The 21923-nt window shown below is 39.9% G+C and overlaps 1 protein-coding gene across 1 annotated transcript in view; it reads right to left on the bottom strand.

Moving 5' to 3' along the window:
* Positions 1-16342, bottom strand: part of LOC128355793 (histone deacetylase 7-like) — a 45793-nt gene extending 29451 nt beyond the window's left edge. The window contains exon 1 of the mRNA XM_053316146.1: positions 16205-16342. Within this exon, the coding sequence (XP_053172121.1) occupies positions 16205-16223 (19 nt within the window). The 5' untranslated portion in view covers positions 16224-16342. The remainder of the gene's footprint in view (positions 1-16204) is intronic.
* Between the last annotated feature and the right edge of the window lie 5581 nt (positions 16343-21923).

Raw genomic sequence — 21923 nt, 5'->3', positions numbered from 1 at the left:
AGAAAAACTCAAAAAGAAAAATAAGCTTTTATGTGAGAACTCCAATTTTTGGCGCAGGATTATTTCATGCAGGGAAACACAAAATGACATGCCTGCTGTAAAAAATTATGCCTGCAATTTACACGCTTCTTGCTCTGCAGTTTTCCTGCGTCACTGGAATCCAACCTTGCCAGGTAAGTTTAGGAAGCCGTGACACATCAGACAAAAACTTCCCAGAGAGACAGAGAGAAGTATTTCGACACATCCCACTTGCAGCTCGTTCATGTCCGTGTCACGGTATGTAAAACCACTGAAGTTCGTGGGAATTGTTTTTTTTGTTTTTTTTTAGCTTTGGATGTTTTTTTGTTTTTTTTTACTGCAATAAAAATAAAATATGTGAAAGGTACAACAGGATGTATGAGTTGCAGTAGAATAATACTGAATACTGAATGTGTTTTCAAAGGAAATCTGACCATTACAGAAGGGGTGGAGGGGTGGGATGATGGTGCTGGTGGTGTGGTGGTGGTGGTGATGGGAAGTCAAATCATCTACATATTCTCTCTCTCTCTCTCTTTCTCTCGTTCTTTCACATTTGCACATGCACACGCACGTCCACGCACACACACACACACACACACACACACACACACACACACACACACACACACACACACCAAACAAGTCAGCTCCCCTGAGAGAAAGGAAATGATCAGGAAGTCAGTCTTGCTTCTCATCTAAACAGAAAAGAAACACCTGCGGTATATTTTTACACAGAGAATACAGCAAAGAACAGGCCACAGCAAGCATGTATCTGAATACTGTTCTCTTTGGGAGACTAAATGTCTTCTTAGAGACACACAGTTACAGTCACTAAATCTTTCTGTGTCACTCTGCAGTTTTAAAGAACAGGCCATTTTTCAAAACAAACATTTTGTCTCATCTGCTCTCAAACCAGAGTTTTAGCGCTGACACTAAAGCTGTGACATTAGCACGTGACTCACTACATGACAGGAGACAAAACCAGCTCAGTCACTGCATTATGAATTCAACCAGCCAACTTAACAGCTTCAGGTTTCTTCTACTTTCACCCTGAAGCGTTTCAAAATGTGCTGATTACTTCCTATCATCTTACCCAGAGTTCACTGAAAGAGGACATTTACAGTACATGTTTCAACATCACATCAAAAAAAAAGAACCCAGCAGTGCAATGGTACTTTAGGTATTTCTAGTCATCTAAGGGGTGCTATTTATCAAATGTGCTAAATAATGCTGGGTATATATTTTAAAACTGAAATAAATGTTAGGATCAAATCTGTAACATTTAAAAAATATAAGGAGAACTGCATCTAGATAAGATCTGTGTGCGTGCTTCTGTCTCTCATTTGATAGTTGTGGTTCTAAAAATAGGCAGGAGACAAACTTCTGGTTTCTGTAATAGCATATTCGTTTCACAACCATCATCCTCTTTCTGTGGGCCTTCTGCAGCTACACACTGGGGTGCTGACAAACACATACACACACACACACACACACACACACCTGCATGCACACACACACACACACACACACACACATAAGACACTCGCTCGCACAGAAACAGCGACTTCCTGTTTCTAAAGTTAGTCTGCACCATAACATCCTCTTGGTTCATTTAGGCAAGCAGAAGCTGCTATTTTGGTTGAATGGCTTCATTGGCTCATTTCTGAAGCATGAGAGTTACAGATGTCCTTCAGCAGTATTTATATCCACGCCGCAGCCCTTAAATGTGCTTTGTTTATTGTTAGGCTGGAGTGAAGACCACGATGGTATTGGATGGAAGTCACACATCAGGTTAAGTGCTAGTTACTATTTGTATGTGTAAACAGTGGCAGCAGGCTCGAGGTTTCTGCCTGGTTAGATGAGCAGCAAAGCAGAAAGAGCAGAAGTTCAGTGAGCACAGCGTCAAGTGAAATGTAAACAAATAACATTGTTTCAAGATATCCAGCACGTCAACATCTGCTTAGTGTAAATTCATTAAGTTTACACCCAGTCTAACACAAAAAAGTGCAATTTTATGACCATGTTGTCCACCTTCAGCAGTTCCTCCTGCCCGCCACCTACGCCTCCGTGTTTCTCCCTCCCCTCCTCGCCTCCTGCCCCCCCGACCTTACGTTTGGAGGAATCCACAGCTGTTGGGGACATTCTGTCCCTCTGCTTCCGAGCAGCTGGAGTATCAATCTCCTTATGTGTGCATCCATATGTGTGTATGTGTGTGTGTGTGTGTGTGTGCGCGCTTTTGTGGGTCCATCCTATACGTGCCAAGATATTAATAGCTTGCAGTTGTTTCTTTTGAGTGTACACAGCAGGTCTTTGTGTTTGCATAAGTAGGATCTGCATGTGTGACAGTTGAGCGAACCGATGCGTGTGTAGCTGTGTATCAGTGCCGTTGTGTGTTGGTGCCAGTGTATTAATAGTGCCCATTTGTTTCTTTTGAAGGAACACTGTGGCTCTTTGTGCAATATTCAGTATATGCAGCCGTGCCAGTTTATTTTTAGTGTCACCTGTCAGTATACACTTGTGTTATTGTGCGTGATCATGCAAGTGCACATGTGTGTTTGTGGTCACTGAGTTTGTATGTTGCTGTTGGCATATTAATAGCATGACACCACTTGTTTTTGTGTGTGTGGCAAGTGTGTGCACTTGTAGGTGTATTAATAGCAATCCCAATTGCCCACACATGCGTTTGTATGTGTATGGCGTGTGTGCAAGTGGCTGTCAATAACTTGAGCCTTGTTTTAGGTACATGGATGTGGAGCGAGAACGTGTTTACCACAGCTGACAACTATGTGTGAGCTGATAATATCTGATGATTGGTATCAGCATACAGTAAATATAGATAAATATACAAACAGACATTGCAGTACATAGATTTTTTTGTCCATTTAACTTAGCCTTAATATAGGTCATCTATTTTTTAATGACTACATCTGATGATGTTTATATTATTTATGAATTACTTGATGATTAATCCATTAATAGTTTGGTATTTGTTTTGCTAAAAAAAGTTTCAGAAAATGTTAACCACAATTTCTTCTACTTTAAATTGTCTTGTCCAAACAACAGTAAACAACACGAAGATAAACCATTTAAGAAGCTGGAAACAGAAAATGTTTTCCGGTCGTGCTTGAAAATCACTCAAACGATTATTCAGTTATCAATACTGTTGCAGATTATCTTTCTGTCAATTAGCTAATTGATCAATTAACCCATCATTTCAGCTATACATTTTTCAATAACTAAATGAGAGGAATGCTTGCCAAAAACATTTCTCATGCCAGAAATATGCAGCCTATACATCATAATTGGATGCTTGGCATTTTCTAACAATTGCAATTAGAGGCCTATAAAGTAAGTGCTTATTATGCCATATACATTACTACACTTGACAATCAACAGAATAACAGCACAAGTAAATATGAGATTCCTTCATCGTCTACAGTAGTCTTTTCTTTGTTTCTCTCATACTCTGTCAGAAGTGTTTTGTACTGTTCCTGCCACTCTCATCAACCCAAAGGTCAGATGTCAGAGAGCTATAAGACCTCTCTTGATATTGTGTCCCTGAGGCATCGCGGGAATAAGGTGAGGGGTCGCCGGCTCACTGTGGAGTTGTGTGTATATGAGACAGTATCACAAGCTAGCATGCCCTTTAGTGTGATTCTCCGACTCAATTTCTCACAGACCAAACAGACTGACAATTGTTAAAATGGTTCATCATTTCTCCTGTGGGTTCCAAAAGGTCGTCTTTTTTGGAGGGGAAAACAGCTAAATTTGTCCCGGCGCGCTGTCATAAGGTTGGCATGAGACTGAAACTTTTCTTTTGCCCCGAGGACACGCAGACTATGTGTTGTAAGTAGTGACACTGATGCGTTTAAGACCTGGCAGGTATTAATCATTCATAGCTGAGAGATGTAACACGCTACGTACATCCTCATTCAGACGTACCACATACAAATGATCACATTAACACTGCCATCAATTATGCAAATGAACACCTGACAAGACCATCAGCTGACTTCCTTTACGTACTTCAAAAGAAACAGTGGCTGATCTAAGCCTAGACCAATTCAGGTCAGTGGACTGTGCACTTAATCTCCACCCACAAACATCCATTTCTGCTGTGTGGCCTCGATATTACCAGATGTTACCTGAGGGAATGAGGCCTCCACACACACACACACACACACACACACACACACACACACACACACACACACACACACACACACACACAGACACACACACACACACAGAGACATACTGCCATGTATTTGTGTTTTACATGTAAAACCCAACCCAATGCACAACATGACGATGAAAATTATTTGACTGAGAGAGAACAGGTTTTCGTGCCCACTTCCTACAATGCAATGAGTCACCTATGTGTCTACAGTATAATGTGTATCAGTCTGTTATTGCACACTCTGTAAGACGGCTATTTACACAGAAAGGCTTCTTTGTTTCAAATACACCCTGCAGTCAATATGAACCAGGTTACTGTCTTCTGTTGCTTTTGACAAAGTTACTGTCTTTGTTTGAACTTTGTTGATTTTCTTGGTACTCTACATCTTTTGCTCAATAGATACACACACGCACACACAGACACACAGACACACACACACACACACACACACACACACGCACACACACAGACACACACAATACACAAATACAGCGATAGTCCTGTTGCTGTGTTTTTGAGGAGCAGAGTGTATCAGCAGTCAGCTGAGTTGATCTTAAATCAGGAACAGGAAATGTGATCTGGGGCTCTGGCCGGTCCAGAACACTGTGCCTATTGTCAGTGCACTGCTGTGGCTCACACTGGGAAAACACTGGGGACTTTTAAAGGTTATCTGTCCTGGGAAAAGGTTGATATTCACTTTCACAACTATCCTGCAGCACAAAGGTACACCCAAAATGGATACCTGATGATGACCTGTGCTCCTTACTATAAATGTAAAAGTTGGTTTAGCTTATTTAACTGGGGTGGAACAAGTGGTGGAAGGTCCCTTACTTGTCATCTCAGTCATTCATGCAGCATGCAAATAAAACAATGCAGTGAACTTTTAACCCTCATCATGTCGACATATTTAACATACAAGGATGTGCAACTGTCTGGGATCCCTGGAGACTCCAAGATTACTGTAAGAAACAACCAACACAGCAACATTTCATTCTTCTCAAAACATTATTAGTTATGTAATCAATGTAATTTGAAAAAGGCAAACTGATTAATATTATTTTAAGAAAGTGAAAGTTTCATTAAGAAAGGAGAAAAAGAAAATTAAGGGTCATTGACAGAGCACATGAGGAAATGTATGTCTTTTTCCTTCATGATGTGACAGAATAAGTGCTTTTGACTGGACCCCAATACATTGTTTTGTTTTGCTTTTGTATTTTAAAAAAGCACTAATTAAAACAGAAAGAGAAAATGGGAATGATAGAATAAAGCACCAGTGACATATGACAAAGAGTAAACCTGTAGGATCTGCAGGTATCCCATACAGCAGGATTAGTGTTAACACACTGTTAATATGTGTCTCATCTAGAGCTGACACAACCAATCAATTAGTCAATAAGTTAACAGTTAAATAAGAGGAACCTTTTTATATGATTATTTGTTAATCATTATCTTGAACTGTGTAAAATCATAATGGGAATTTGTCATTTTAAAGACAAAATTATATAAATGGCAGATAATAATCAATTATTATTATTATAAATGATTACAGTTCTATTTCCACATGCAGGTATGCATTTGAGACTCTGAATCTTAATTTCATTCAATGTTAATGGACGAATAAAACATTATGCCGAACTCGTAATGAAACTCAAAGAAAACCAGAACAACTATGACACATCTCCACCTGTTACCCTGAGTCAAACCACACGGTGAGCTCAATGTTTAGAAAATGCTCGAAACAAACATCGTTGCCTCATCTTTTGCATGATTGGTGGCTACTGATGATTGCGGCAGGAAAGATGCGACTGCAGCTGACATCCAAATGTCTTTATGCGCGGAAAGAAAAAAAAACATGAAAACACCAAAATGCAGACTATGGTTGCAGCTACTCATTATTTTTGTTATCAATTCATCTGCTGATTATTTTTAAATGATTAATGCCAGAAAATTGTTGAAAAATACCACAACTTAATATGAGCCCACAGTAATATTTTCCAATTGTTTGTTCTGCCCGACCAACATAATCAGTTTACAATATTAAAGCAGCAGACAATTACACATTGTCACTGTGAGTGGGAAACCAATGAAACCCATAATTCTCCAAAGTTTCACTTTAACCATCAGACATATGAGGTCTGTTCAGTGTTTACAGCTGTGACAAACCCATAAGCTGTCACAACTCCCAGAGCAAAGGAGCCTTTGTGATCAACAGTTCAGGTAAGGTGACACTGTTCATGAAGAATAAAAGCCTAGTTATTATGATCAAAGTGTTTATTCAGTGATACGTTTACATGCCTGTGTACAGTGTTTGCGTGCTGCAGGGACAACCATGCACACTCACGGGCATTTACCCATTCAAAGCAATAACGCTCCCTGCTAGTTATCTGAGATGATGTGAAGAAAGGAATGAAGGAGTGAGGGAAAGGCAACAGAAAGGCGGCACAGGAGTGTAGGTGGTGTCGATTCCTTTGGCATGGCCAACATGAAACTAATGTAACTGAATCCCCACAACAGCACTAAGGCTATGACCTCATCCTGTCCAGAGAGAGAACCTGGACACATGAGAATATATACATATACACATACATATACACACACATGCGTGGAATAATGTATACATATGTGTGTGTGTTTTCATTTTCAAGGCACTGAAGGGGCTTGGGTGGGATCTAACAATTTTATGTGATTTTCTGTCATAATACAGCAGACACACTTAAACACAGCTGCCCACCCAGTGGTCCATCAAACAACCAAACATTTGTTGCCTAGTAGTGAATGAGTCAAACATTTCAATGACGTTATGGGCAAAAATACATCCAGTAGGAAACTCTACACTAGCACTCACAATGAGGCCTTAATACCATAATTACATCAATCATTTGCATTACTTATCACCTTAAAATAGTCTTTTCACCTGTCAGATTAGGATAATTACCTGTGCACCTCATGTTACTAACAGCTATTAGTTCAGGCAGGTAATTAGCTATTTACTAATTCAGACTGCAATGTCATTACCGCAAACCATGTATACACTTCCTCTGATTTTGGAAAAAGAGGGGACTTTAAAATGCTACATTACATTTTCTTAATAGCAAAAGGAGAAAATACATCAGCACACTGCTCTGCTGTTTAACTGCAGTTATAAATCTCAGCCAGGTGAGCTTTTACACCTGTTGCTGCTGAGTTTGGGGGCAAGAGAAGGACATTGAATCAGTGTTAAATGCCTAATGCTAAATGTTAGGCAACTGAAACTTAACTTCACAGTACCGAAAAACACGCTAACAAGTATTAAGTAATGAGCTCACATAGGTTCCCGTAACACAAGAAAGCAGTAAAGTAGCAGTCGAGATATTTATGCTACTGAGTAAAGTTAAAGTCTGTTTTAAAAGTAGTTAATAATCGTTTTAACCGCGTTTGTATGCTACTTTCCGATGGACGATAGCATACAAACATCGCCTACCTGTTGGAGGTGAAGTTCACAAGCGACGCATTTTCTATTTTGTGCGACACCAGAGAGCTGACAGCCGGGTTTAAAGTAGCAGGAGCAAGTCAGACAAAACTAAAGACAGGTAAAAGCTTAGTCCAAACGTCCATCCTTGTCACTGGCTGTCTTTTTTTTTGTACTAAATGTGTTGTTATTGTGTCAATTCACAGGCGGGTCCTTGACATTAAAATCATAGACGCCGCTGCCAGAGCTATAAACATACGGTAAGCTAACCTCAAAATGTCTCGATGGTTGAAGAGAGAAAGTGTGTCCACCGTCACCGAGAGCTGCTCTCCACTTATCTGCCTCACTGTGTCTCTCTGTCAGTAGTGAAACTTCTGATAAAACTTGCAGGCAGTCTCACTTTCATCCGTGTGCTGCTGGTGTGAGGGCTCCATCTGCTGAACTCAGCTGGTTAAGGATGCTGTGTGTGTGTGTGCGTGCGCCAGTCAGTGTTATATGTGTATTTGTGGGCGGGAGGTGTGTGTGTGTGTGTGTTTGGGTGGGGGGGGTTGTTGTTCCTGTCAGGCTTTTTGACTAGACTGATTTCAGACTAAAGGCGACTTGTTGAATTGGGGGCAAAAGTCGTGTCCCCATTTTTGGGAATAAGCTGATTTTTGTGTCAGTGGTTAAGGTCAGGGTAAGGGTTAGGGGTTGGGGGTGAGTAGTGGTTATGGTAATGGTTAGGGTTACAGTTTGGGTAAGTCCCCAGGAAATGAATGTAAGTCAATGTCCCAAAAAGGGACCTAGACGTGTGTGGACCAGGTAGGCTATTCTTCATGTTGTGGGGACAAAAAGCGAGCCCCCTTAAAGTAAATCATTAATTTTAGGTTGTAGACTGGGTTTCAGTTAAGGTTAGTTTAGGGTTAGGTTAAGTCCAGGGTAAGGGTTAGGGTTAGGCATATGGTGGTTAGGGTTAAGGTTAGGATAAATATCCAGGAAATTAAATGTCTCAGAAGTAGTGAAGTCTCTCTCTCTCTCTCTCTCTTTCTCTCTCTGTCTCTCTCTCTATGTCTCTCTCTCTCTCTCTCTGTGTGTGTGTGTGTGTGTGTGTGTGTGTGTGTGTGTGTGTTTTGCCTCTGCTCTTTTTGCTTTAGGCTACATCTGGAATAACAAAGAAAAAAAATAAGACTGAAATGAAACCAGTCTACCCAACACCACAGTAGGCCTATATCACCATGCCATTCGAAAATGTCCTGCTCTTATTTAAAATTAAGGTAAAAGTAAAGCTAACATTCTCAAATCAAATGTCAGAGTGCATAGTCTGAGGCTTCAGGTTGTCTTACAATGTCTAAAACCCTTAAGATAAGGTCAAAAATACTTTGCAAAAATAGTTACTTAACAGTTGACATTTTAGATATACAAGTAGTATTTCAATATTCAGCAATATTAATGTGACAAGCAAATATCTTGCTACATAACTAATAACTACAACTATCATATCAAAATGTACAATATTGTCATTTCAAAATTCCTCATTACTCAAGTATACTCAAGTACCAGCACTTCAACTCTTACCTAAGTACCAAAAGTGCACTGACTTGTACCTCTTCCAAACATGGTAATACAGGTACCACAGAAGGTAGAAGTACACTGAAACTTTAAAGACACATCACAAATCACTATAAGAATATAACAATGATTAAGATGATGTAACCCAGCTCACATAAGTCTGTCACATAAACTTTTGTTCATCAACTTTGTTTATGGACACAAACACATGCACACAGTGTTTTCAAGATACAGTCTATACAAACTAAACACACAATGAATTCAGTCAGCCAACTGGTTTACTGCAGGCCTATAAAGAGCTAAAAATACTTTAATCATAATAATGAGCACACCAATTGGTATGAGGACAGAGAGTAAGACAAAGGAGCTAGTTATATGCATACACAGGTTAGCCTGAGAGAAAGGCTTCAAATCCACTTTACTCCACATTTCATCTACTGCACACTCTGTAAAAAAAAACCCTTTATACTTATAAGTCCTAATATTATTGAATTCTTGACTTAACCTGCATTTGGCGCTGGTGTGAGATGCTCTGTGTCGTGTGCCAACTTGTTAATTTCACTGTACTTTGTTAAAGTACGTGCCAGTTTTCTGGTTTTATTGTGTTGTAAAGGTACATTTATATTTCTGTGGATGCACATACGTGCAAATTCAGGCACACACACACACACACACGCACAGCAAAACAACATAATAACAACTCTTACTTTGCATAGCGCTGCCGATTCTTGTGTATTCTCAAATATCGAACAGTCTCTCAGTCTCTACTTCTGCCAGTGCAAAAGTTCACATCACTGTATGCATGAAGATAAACCAATCTGGGAGAATACAACTAGTAAAAGACAGTGAGCTGAGCCAGTTTTTCATTTCATGTGACCCAGGCTGATCCTGCTCCTATGAGGTTTGCTGTTGTTCAGTTAAATTGTGTACCTAAGGGGGAAATTATGGCCTGAGTTAGAAAAATTTCTATCAACAACACTCAGTCTAATTTCAACAACAGTGTGTCTTTTCCCCTGTACTGTTGGCAGGACTTAACAGTCCATCCCCCAAGTCATGGGGTTGACTGTGGCCTAAATAATTTGAGATAGGAACAAGCAAATTGAATTTCATAGCAGATCTTCCATCTTGAACAGCACATGTTTCAGACAGAGCCTCCTCTATTTGCAAATAGAGCGAGTAGAGTAGAGTGTGCTTGGTAACTGTTGCCACATTTTCCCTGAAATGAGCTCATTCAAAACAGCTTCTTTATAAAAAATGCCAATTTAAATCAAATTAATTTGCTGTTTTGGTGTGGCCTTCACAAATAATCTTATGAGCCATTATCAACACATCACTATTAATCTTAATATTATCACCAACAATCATAGCTTTAATATTGTTAATATATTATAAAATGGCACATGTTATTCCACTTATATTCACTTCTGAAATGATACATATAGGAGCTGAAAGCTAAAGGTAAGTACCCAGTTTGAAAAGTACTCAAGAAATCAACTCAAGTACAACAATCAGAGCAGTTGTAGGTTGTTACCTTCCACCTGTGACTCTAGAGTTGGATCCTGTACTTTGATGTTAAGGGGTACATGCAAATATTTAGTAATTGATAGCAGGTAATTAATTGAAATATTGTCCGGTTGACATTTGATTTTAAAAAATTGAGCTACAGAGTGAAACATTTAGAAAGCTTTGCTTTAAAGTGATCAGCTGTCATGCAAAATAGATATTAATATAATATGGCTGCTTCTAGTGGTCACTTTGAGTGTTTATGAGCTGGACTGATTAAGTTGGTGCCAAAGTTTGTGTTTCTGTTAATGCTTCATCATCAGATGTCAATTGAGCTCTCCCTTCTTATCTTTCTCCCTCACACTATTTCTACAAGGTCTCTGTCATCATAAGGGCAGTGCAACATGGCACAAGATCAGCGGCAGTTAAATTTTGGCATTGAAAATAAGATTTGTCAGTTTGTTTTCAGTATCCCTTTTTTTCAGTTTCAACTGTCAGTGTTTTGGTGTAGAGAGGAGGAGTCTTGCTGGGCCTACATTACCCAGTATGTCTCATGGTCTGACGGAGATGTCCAAGGGCGATGGTGGAGATTTTTAGCCAGACTGTTGTCATTGTCACTCTAGGTCTGTTAATATTTTTAAGTGCTATTATTTTTCAAGTGGGATCATTTAGGTTCCCAATATGTAGTCAGTTTATCTAAATCAGTTTGTAAATCTGCTGCAAAATCTCAATGTTTTCAGAGATGTGTGGGGCCACTGGCCAGGTGAGACCAGTTGGTCATCACACAGCAGCAGCCTGAGTCCTGCATCGTCATCCTGGAAACAACATGATCTAATGAACTGATCTGTGCAGCTGTTTGGTGATTTACTGCTGGCTCTAATGTCTCCACATTTTGATATATAATCCCTTATAATCCCTTGGAAGGTAAATGTTGGTCTCACAGATGAAATCTAACAATTGTAGCTGCTTCATTAGTTTTTCTGTCTGTTTTTAATGGACAGAACAATGTGGCCTCTGGAGCTTTACAATAAAAGTTCAGATTCATTTGACCCTTCAGTAAAAACAATGGATGAATGAGCAAGATGCTGTGGAAAAGTCATCATTTAAAATCTTTGCTCATAGAGGTTCGATTTTACACAGAATCCCCAGAACTGAAAACCTGGACAGTGAAGTGGGGGAAAGACACATATGGCATACATGGGTAGGACTCCAAGGTGGAGTTTTGTGGCCAGTAGGGCTCACTCCTCTTCCAGTCACAGGAAGCCAGTAGGAATGAGCGGAATGCAGTCAGGCAATACGGTGATGGAGGGAGCAGCGGTTGCAGGGCAGATTGCCAAAAAGAATGAAAGAAAAGGGAAAAGATAGGGAGAGAGTGAGACAGTGATTAGAGAGTGGAAAAGGCAGGGGTGCAAATAATTAAGCATGCCTCCAGAGCTGTGTAGACACTCCCGCATACCAAAAGCAACACCCAGCGACAGGTTTTGTAGTTGCACAAGTGTAATTGTTCTGTCTTTGTGATATTGACAGTTTGATGTGGATAATGTGTACAGCATTAGAGGAGTCACTGGCGGGAATGCCACAGTACATTAATGTGACTGGTGGAATGTGTGGAGTTATCATTCGGACAGATTTCCGGGTAACAGGAGGAGGCTCGGGGTCCACAAACAAGAATGTGCTTTTACTATGCAGGAGGTCATCCTAGCTTAGACACACGTACACACACATGCTTGCACAGACATGCACTGACACATAGACAGCACACTCAGATATGCACATAAATATGCATACCATGGCCATATATACAAAAGCATACTATCTGTCTGGTTTACTCTCCCTCTCTTTTCTGGTCATCACCTTATTTTAAGGCTCAGCAATTTGTACAACATAAAAAAAGCCCCATCCTTAGATTCTCAATCTGGATAAAAAAATCGGGGAAGCCTCCGAAAGACTAATAGGTGCAATTTGTTGTTGTGTATGTACATGTATGTAGACAGAAGTAGCAGTAGTAGTAGTAATAGTAGTAGTTTTATTAGTAGTATGTAAATTGGTACCATTCTTGAGCATTGATGAAGTAATGTCACGATGCATGAAAGAGAAAATAAATTCAATCAAACTTTCAATACAAAACCATGTTGCCTTTATAATAAATTTAAAAAAGAAAAAGAAAAATCCATTTCATATGTCAAACAGTGGTTATGGTTTTTTTCATCTTTCACTCACCTTGAATTTTGAATAATATAGCCCATTGCATGTGTGCAGGTAGGCCTCACTAAGCTCTAGCTAGCAGCCATGTGGTAACTTTGAACTGAGAACGTACTGGAGGCTGCTCGCAGTGGCTCGCCTCGAAAAGCCTTTCGATTCCCAACAGCAAAGCAAAATCAACCCACAGAGGGGAGAGATAGCACTCAGCGCTCGTCTAGTTTCTCTGGAAACTAGACTGTGATGCTGGAAAGTGTTGCTTTACGACGCCTTCATACTCCTGTGTGTGCACGTGTGGAAAAAGGTCAAAACACTGAACTCAGAACAGCGTGTACCCCTTTGAAAAGGTTTGCGACGTGGCTTTTTCAAACCTGTAAGATGACAAGTTCACAGAAGCTGCTGTAAACTTAATGCTCATTTTGAAAACAATGTCATAACGTTTGTTGTGAATTAAACTATAGATAAATGAAGAACCTTTATAAGGTTAAAGGTCCAGCAGCCAAATATAATGAGAGAAAATAGATTTCTAAAAATGCTCCCACATTATGGCCTGGATGGTAATGTAAACAAAGATGAGTGTAGAAAAGTCAAAAGTTGTCATGAAGATTTCTTCTATTTCCTTCTGACACTATCTACAGCAATTGCAGTGCTTCCTCCATGACAAAAGCTTTCTGACCATTTTTCCTTGTACAATTAGACTTCCTGGCACATTAACATGAGATCAGATTCTTAGATCAGATTCTTGCAGTAAAAATAATTTTCCACCAGGGGGCAGTACTCAAATGACTGCTTCATTTATTTCTTATCTAAACACAAACAATAGCCTGTTCAGGTGTATGTGATGGAGGTGAACTTTACTATGGACCACGTATTAGTATCATGTACATCAGTCAGTAATCTCAAGTTCCTTCTTCATCCCTTTACAGTGCTCACTTGACCTTCGCTGGCAGCCTCTGCTGTCATGAAGAACCCTCTTCAGACCAGAGCGGACTTAATGAGAGGTGATCCATTTTAGATCACCATACTTTTGGTCTACTGTGCAGCCAAGTTACTGACTGCACTGTCTTTCAGAAACTTGGAAAATGTGATGGAACCAATGCAAATCCAAAAGTCATTTTGGTAATTGAAAACAATGTATTTAAGTTTTGACTGGACACTCTCAGAGAGACAAGTCAGTACTTTTTGGTGAAAAGGAGAAAGTGGCTTCAAAACTGTACGCAAGACCTTTTCGTCTTTAAAACTGAAACATTGTTACGAAGCCCTCTGTGGCCTTAGTCGACACCCACTCAGCCTGAGCTAGACACTCGTGACGCGACTCCTTCACAGAGATGTAGTCTGAGTCAGTGACCCTGAGAGAGGGAGAGTTATGTCCCTGCGGGCCACTTCCATATGACTGTGGCCTCTTAACCTGCTGACCCTCGACCTCTGCAAACTAAACAAACCCGGAGTCAGATGATTTATCACAGAGACTGAAATATAGACCAACTTCTACAGTTTAGCTGCTGAGATGGATTTCCCATTTTGCACAGGACATTTTTTGTTCTTACCTAATTGAATAAAAATATTGCTTCAGTTTTCAACATGATCTCAGTATAAATAGTGTGTGTGGCACAAGAGGCAGAACAGTGGAATTATTGCTTACAAGAAACTTGCTTTAAAGCCTTTCATTTGGACAAATAACTTTTCAGTCTCAAATGGATTCTGAGACCAGTGAGGGCAGTGATGGAAGAAATACTCAGATCCTTCACTTAAGTAAAAGTACCAATACAGCAGTGTAAAAACACTCCATGACAAGTAAAAGTCCTGCATGAAAAATCCTACTTAAGTAAAAGTATTAGCATCTTAATGTAGTTAAAGTATTGCATTTAAATTAAACAATATGTTACTGTTGTAGCTGCTGGAGGTGGAGCTAGTTTCAACTACTTTATGTACAGTTAGCTAGTTTAGTCCAGTGGTTCCCAACCATGGCTCCTCTAAAGGGTCACAAGATAAATCTGAGGGATCATGAGATGATTAATGGGAGAGGAAAGAAGAAACAACGAAGTTCTGATAAACAAATCTGTTTTCAGTTTTGGGACCTTCTTTAATATTTGATTTCTGGTGAAATATTGGGTCATTCGAAGATTTATAGAATTGAAAGCATGTGAGAAAAATCACTAAGTTCTAAGCTTTCTAACATCTGAAATGTGACCCTGACAACAAACAACTTTTTACCAAAAAAAAAAAAAAAAAGAAAGGCTGGACATTTAACAATGTTCTGTAATGTAAAAGCTTGTTATTTTATCCATTTTGTCAAATCTTCATCTGAAAACTAACTAAAGATAGAAAAGAAAGAAGAAAGAAAAGTACAATATTTCCTTCTGAATTTGTGGAGTGGAATTATAAAGTAGCATAAAATGTGAAGCACAGTACCTCAAAATTGTATTTAAGTACAGTACTTAAGTCAATGTACTTTCCACCACTGGTACAGGGAGGTATCTGTCCAAGGAGACTTTGTATTCTTCAAGCTTCAGTTTGCCAAGTTTTAATCTGTATTAAACTCTCTTAATGTGTTGATCGTCACAGGAGCAAGGCCAAATAAAGCAGGAATGTTATCACTATACCACCCATTATTTTCAGAGAGGACATAAACACCAACAAAATGTGACAGCAACTTAATCAACTCTCACTATCCTAACCTGTCCCTTCCAGCCTTTTTACTATACATCTTTTTCTAATGTCTGTCTCTCTGTATTCGTCTCTTTCAGCAGTGTGTTGCAGTGAGGGACTGTTGTTGTGTGTCTCCTCATTCTTTGCACACTTTTCGTGGACAGACTCTCTAGGGTGGGTGGGTCTGTTTCCAATTTTCTCCCCTTTCCCGTCCTGAGAAACAACACTTCCAAAACCAAACAAATAAAACCAAAAAAATGAGGTACCATTATTTTTTTTTTCAGACCACAGTGTTCCTCTTGGCATTCTTGCATATTTAACATTTCTACATGATTTAGAAGAATTTGCAATGATAACAATGTATATGGTATATTGATTCCAGGACAAACTCGTTTCTCATAACTGAAGCCAACCAAAGCTGCCAGTGGTAACAGCAGAAGACTCAGATGGACAAAATCAACAATTGAACCAACAATCTTAAGCATGGGCAAAACATCTGCAAAACTACCAGAACAGCTATAATGCTCTCTTCAGAGCACATTACATAAACAACTGACTTTTTTGTGTGTTTTACAGTCAATGAAGGGCACATTTTCTACATGGTTGTTACACATTCTTTAACAGATAGATATAATATATGAATGTGCAATATGTCTTACCGGTTTTGGGTGCTGACATCCAGTAAGAGGCCCCTCCGTGCTCCTACAGCAGTCCAGTCAATCACAGAGGCAGCAGTCAGACAGGCTGGGAGGCTCGGGGAGAAGATAGATCCTGCTTTGACAGGGGAGTGGTGCTGCAGCGCTGGAGCCCGGCTTTGCACTGACAGAGGGAGTCACAGTCAACTACTTGACACAACGGGCTCTGGATTTTCTATGTCTTGCACTTCCTCTCATGTGAGCTAAACTTGCTCTCTCTATTCTCTCTCTCTCTCTCTCTCTCTCTCTCTCTGTCCCCCCCTCTCCCCTTCTGTCTGTCTCTCTCTCTCGCGCGCTCTCTCTCTCTCTCACTCACTCACTCACTCACTCTAATTCTGTTTTTTAGAGAAGACACAGTTGCTCTGCCCTATCAGCCCCCTGTAACTTTGTCAGTGCTGCCCCTGCACCAGAAGTTACGGGGAGCGAGGGAAGGAGGGAGGGAGGTGTGTGTCTGTGTGTGTGTGTGTGTGTGTGTGTGTGTGTGTGTGTGTGTGTGTGTGTGTGTGTGTGTGTGTGTGTGTTGGAGAGAAAGAGAGAGTAACAGATTGTGTTGTTGCCTGCGTCTGACAGACAATAGCAGGAAGTGTTGCTTTAGGATGCACAAAGCACACAGAATTGAAATAAGAAACCAGAATGGAGTATTAAACTTGTTAAAATACATTACAGTGATATTACACTTTTTTCACAAATAACCCACCACCTCCAAAGCAAGTGTGTTGTTTCAGTATCGTCTTTGATTTGACACTATAACGTAACTTATGCCATATTTCTGGCAAGTTATGTGTTCTGGTGGGGCAAAATGGCTCTGAACCAGCATATCAACCCTGTAAAGGGACAACAAAGCATTGATACCAAAATAAGTACTATTTAATTATGTTTTTCTTTAAATATTGTTAATTACCTAACTTGATGTTAATGCATATTCTTATTGATATTATATTCAGCATTGTGTATATATGTATATATATATCTATGATCATCCACACAGTCTTCTCTGCTTGTCAGTCCTAAAATATTCTTATTGTCAAACATTACAAACATTTCTTACTTGACTCATGGTGCTTATCAAAGGCAGATATCTATAGTATGAAGCAATGAGCTTTAAAAAACAACAACAAGAACTCCATGACCCAGTCAAGCTCTCACAAATGGAGCATTCAGTGTGATTACTTACACAAGGCGACATATTTCACCCTGACAATTACATTTCAGCCTGAGTGAAATTAACGAACGAGCGAGAAAACAGCCAGAATGTTGGTGATTTAGGGGAGAACAATTCCACATTGTTACATCTAATTAATTATAGTAGTCTATTTGATAGCGTTCTTATCTCTTGCAGGTCTAAAGATCAACTACTTACGTATACTTGGCCTGCAATGTGTGAATCTTAGTCAGTAGCAATAACTGGATGACATCCTGTAAATGCACACGTTTTTTAAGGTACAGTAATTCTGGTACACAACATACGACAACGGTTCCCCGGAAATACGGGCGGAAAAGCCGAGTTACTGCATGTGGTTTTCTCACAGTTTTGTCACTGTGTCACCACTGAGATTTGTGCGTAGCAGGAGATTCATTCATATAAAACTACGACATCAGAGAACCGACAAAGGTAGAACATGTGTCATGCATTTTCATGCCACCTTGCAGTTAGATGAAGATGGAGCACGTCTGCTTTGGCTGGATTGGATTTTGTATTCTAGAGCAAACTTTGACACACCAACTTTTTCAACATTTAGAGCAAAAATGGTTTTATCTAAACCAAAGTGTTTACAATGTATTAAATAATTGCCAATAATATTCTGCAATGAGTAATACCTGCTCTCAATATCCTAATTTGATTACATTTTAGAAAATATTGTCAAAAGCATAATAGTCATGTTACAGTACACGTATGTGACAGGAAAAGACAATAATGTGATATATCACAGGACTATGTGTTACTCAGACAAGATTGAGCAGCATAATCCAGGTGTTTGGTACTTGTACTACTGCATGATTAGCATGAAAAACCATGTTTAAAATGAATGCAGAATTTGTCAGACCTTCAAGCAGTAATTGGTCATTTCTATTCAAGAAAAATCATGGTGATTGGATCATTGATTCTTTTCAATAAACCTGTGAAATCGTTTCCATTTCTCACAATGTTAAAGACTGTGTAAAGTGAATTCAGACATTTTCTTCAAAACACATTAAATAGGTCATAAATGTATTTCTAAAAAATGTGTAAAAATCATTTCAACCATTTAGATTTGAATTGTGGAGCTAGGCTTCACAAACTGTGTTTCAAGATTTCTATGTTCAGGATTTAGTGGGCGGGTCTGAAAATCATTGATTGGCATAAACTCTCCCCTGCTGCTGTAGAGGTATGAATACATTCAGCGCACACTACTACTACAGTCTACAGTTAGCCGCCAAGCTAGCAGCTGAGCTAGCCGCCGAGCTAGCAGATGAGTTACACCGCATCTTGACATACAGCAACGCAAGCGAGCGAGAAAATGTGATTAAAATACATGAGTTTTCAATCAGCCTTTCCTGACATGACACGAGCGACATCGCCCTGTCCTCGCTCTGTCTCTATCTGGACGAAATTTCGAGCCATGTCTCGCCCCTAAACACTTCCTATTGGTTGAAATGTACATGCTACTTCCTGTTGACAAGCTAGCTAGCCCCTCAATAATTTTATTGGTTTGGAATATACTCACGATAAAATTGTCACCCTGCATATCAGGACAGTTTTGCACGAGATTTCGTCGCTGGTTCACTCGCTCACTCGCTGTATGTCAGGATGCGTTGTAAGCAGAAGAAAGCTCTCACACATAGCGTCCATGTTTCGGGTAGAGGTGGTGACTTTGATTGACAGGTGACACTTGGTAGGGGGCGGGGTTTCAGAGAACTCGGTGGGCACGCCTACAGCGTTTGGCAGTAGAGACAGAGGCTGATTTTTACACAACTTTGAAGCTTAATTTCATATATTTGGCTATTTTTTTAATCATTCAAATTTGGCAGGGTGGTTAACAACACACTTTTCTATGGTATGTCAAACTCAGAACACATATTTATTCTTACTTTACACCGACCTTAAAATCACTGTATGTAGAAATCTTTTAAAAGTATGATGATCAATATGATCATGTTTTTTTCTGCACATATTGAATCAACACATCTTTCATCTGACCAACCGCAAGCTTTTTGGCAGACATAACAATGCCACAGACAGACATAACAATTCAGTGGCAGACAATGCACTGCAGTTGAGCCAACACACATTAGTGCAGTTAGTTGAATTAACCTGTGTTGACTTTTAGGGAGTGCATGCACCAAGATTTCTGCTGTCTGCGGAAGAGAAATGCAGCTACAAAGGTCGACAACCCTCCTGACCTTGACTGCTGTGTGGTCTGGCTCCTTTGCTACTGCGCTAGCAGCAACGGATTAGCTTTGTGGTTCAAATGTAACTTCATCCATTGGGAAAACATACTGACCAAAGGAAACTCATGTTTAGGGGTTATGACCCTTTGTCCTCGTGGCAAGTAAAGAGGGATTCTGAGGTAGGCTTTTCTTGGTGTCGGTTTCTCCTCAAACAAACTTGCTAAAAAGAAAAAGATTGGGATGTGCAAATTTCCAATCTAGAAAAGAAAAGGAAAAAAAGCAATAAATTGATGGTTGGATTTGAATTTTTAGTAAGAGAAACTACAGTGGATACATGTTTCGTTATGCTTTTGTCTTTGTTGCAACGGTTTTGATTTAAACTCCCTTGCAGAGATTTCCCAGAATTTTCAGTCGCCCCGATGAGAGCATGTGGGTTCATAGAGGAAACAATCTGCATTAGATGAACCCACTTTTCAAGCTCTGTGAGCACAAAATTGTGAATAATCAAGAGTTGAGCACCCGTGAAGCTCTGGTTGAGTTGATACAAATAGCTAACCTGTTCCTTTTGGAGAGCAGAGAGGAAAAGAAGACCAAAAAAATAAGCTGATAAGCTGATAAGAAGCAGGTTAGGAGTCCTTGAGGAATACAATGGGATCCGCATCATCTGGAAACATGAGGTGCACATGGGCTGTTAAAAGACCTTAAAGATCAGTGTGAGGAGGCGCTGTAGGAAAAGGGGGGCGTCGTTATCTGCCAGAACAGTTGAGACAGATCACAAGAAAAGGAAAATACTGGAAATGTCTTATCAGCATTTGAATGGCCATCTTTCTTCCCATTATATGTTTCGACTTATCTACTCCCTGATTACACCTCATGGCATCTGCAAGAAATTTTCTGCTATGCGAACAGTGTTTCAAAACTTCCTTCGGTTGTTTGACTATCAAAATTGCCTAAAAATCCTTCCTCATCTCCTCTTTGGTGTTTTGTATCATTTGAAAGGTTTTGATAGCAGTACTGATATAAAACCTGAGTTTCAGGGACCAAAACCAAACTAAACTTTTTTGATACCTTACTCCTGTTAATATAAACATGTTTTCTACACAATCTTTCACAATCTATCATACATGTTGTCTAAACACAAGCAGTTATGCAAGAACTTTGCACAGAAGTAAAACAAAAAATGGAAAAAATCTTGTTTTAAATTGGGAACCAAATGATTAAATAATAGGTAAATAAGATTATGAAATTGGCCCAATATTCAGTGTACTTGGGAGACACATTTCAGTCGGTACTTAAACGTATTGCAGTACAATATGAAACCCAAATCCTCCCAATACCTCGAACTTAACTTAAAAGTTAAATTAATTACAAATTTACTGAAAAATCCAGACTCAGGGTATGTGCACTGGAGACAGCTGGTTTACTGAAGTTTCCTAAAAGTTGCATATTAGGACAAAAATGGCTTCTAAAGTAATTGTAATGTCCCAACTCATGCTTGTAAGTACACACATTAAACTCAAACTTGAGCTCAGAGAAACTTCTAACAACTTCCGCTCCCAGCAACCTTCATGTGTCAAAGTCTGTACATACGTCATTCTGCACAGTAAAGGTCAGCAGCTGAAGGTGAAGTAACTAAAAGAAATGCACATTTTTAAGTGGAGTGGAACTTTAAATTACAAAGTTAAAAAAACAAAACAAAGTCTCTGTTCTCAAAGTGTTGCCTTCTCACATGCAGGCCTTGATGACCTCTTGAAGAAATACACCGAAAAACTGCGGTCACACACTTCCAAGAACGCTGGCTGTTGTGCTTCTCAGCCTCCAGTCAATCTGAGCGGCGAGCCGACCCCTCTCTCTCTCAGGAAGGGGGAGTTTCCTGAAAGGTCATGGTTGTTCCAGCCAGACCAAACACGGGCTAATTACTTTGTTGTTTGTCGGGTCGGTGCCTGTTTTTGTGTTGCACTTTTCCTTTGTTTTGCATTCCCAAGTATATTACCTGAGCCTGTGGCCAAAAGATGGGGAGGGCAGGGAAAGGGAATTTGAGTAGTGGGAGACAAAGAGTGGAGGGTGAGTGCTGAAAATACGAAGGCAGTGGTCGAACAGTGGATGCCGTGATTAGGCCACGATTGGGGGCCCCCCGTCTCTCTTTTTCCTCTCTCAAGCTATAAATAGCAGAAGTAGGAAGGTGCTTATGGAACCGGGGGGGGGGGAGAACTGGAGGGGACAGGACGAGCAGGGACCGCAGTAATTGGCGAGAGACAAACAGCTGGGGGAGTGTGTGTGTGTTTGTGTATGTGAGGGGTCTCTACTCCATGCA

This window comes from Scomber japonicus, chromosome 3 (genome assembly GCF_027409825.1).
Source record: "Scomber japonicus isolate fScoJap1 chromosome 3, fScoJap1.pri, whole genome shotgun sequence".
Lineage (NCBI taxonomy): Eukaryota > Metazoa > Chordata > Actinopteri > Scombriformes > Scombridae > Scomber > Scomber japonicus.
The sequence above is the reverse complement of the archived record's forward strand: the minus strand, read 5'-3'. Positions and strand labels throughout refer to the sequence as shown.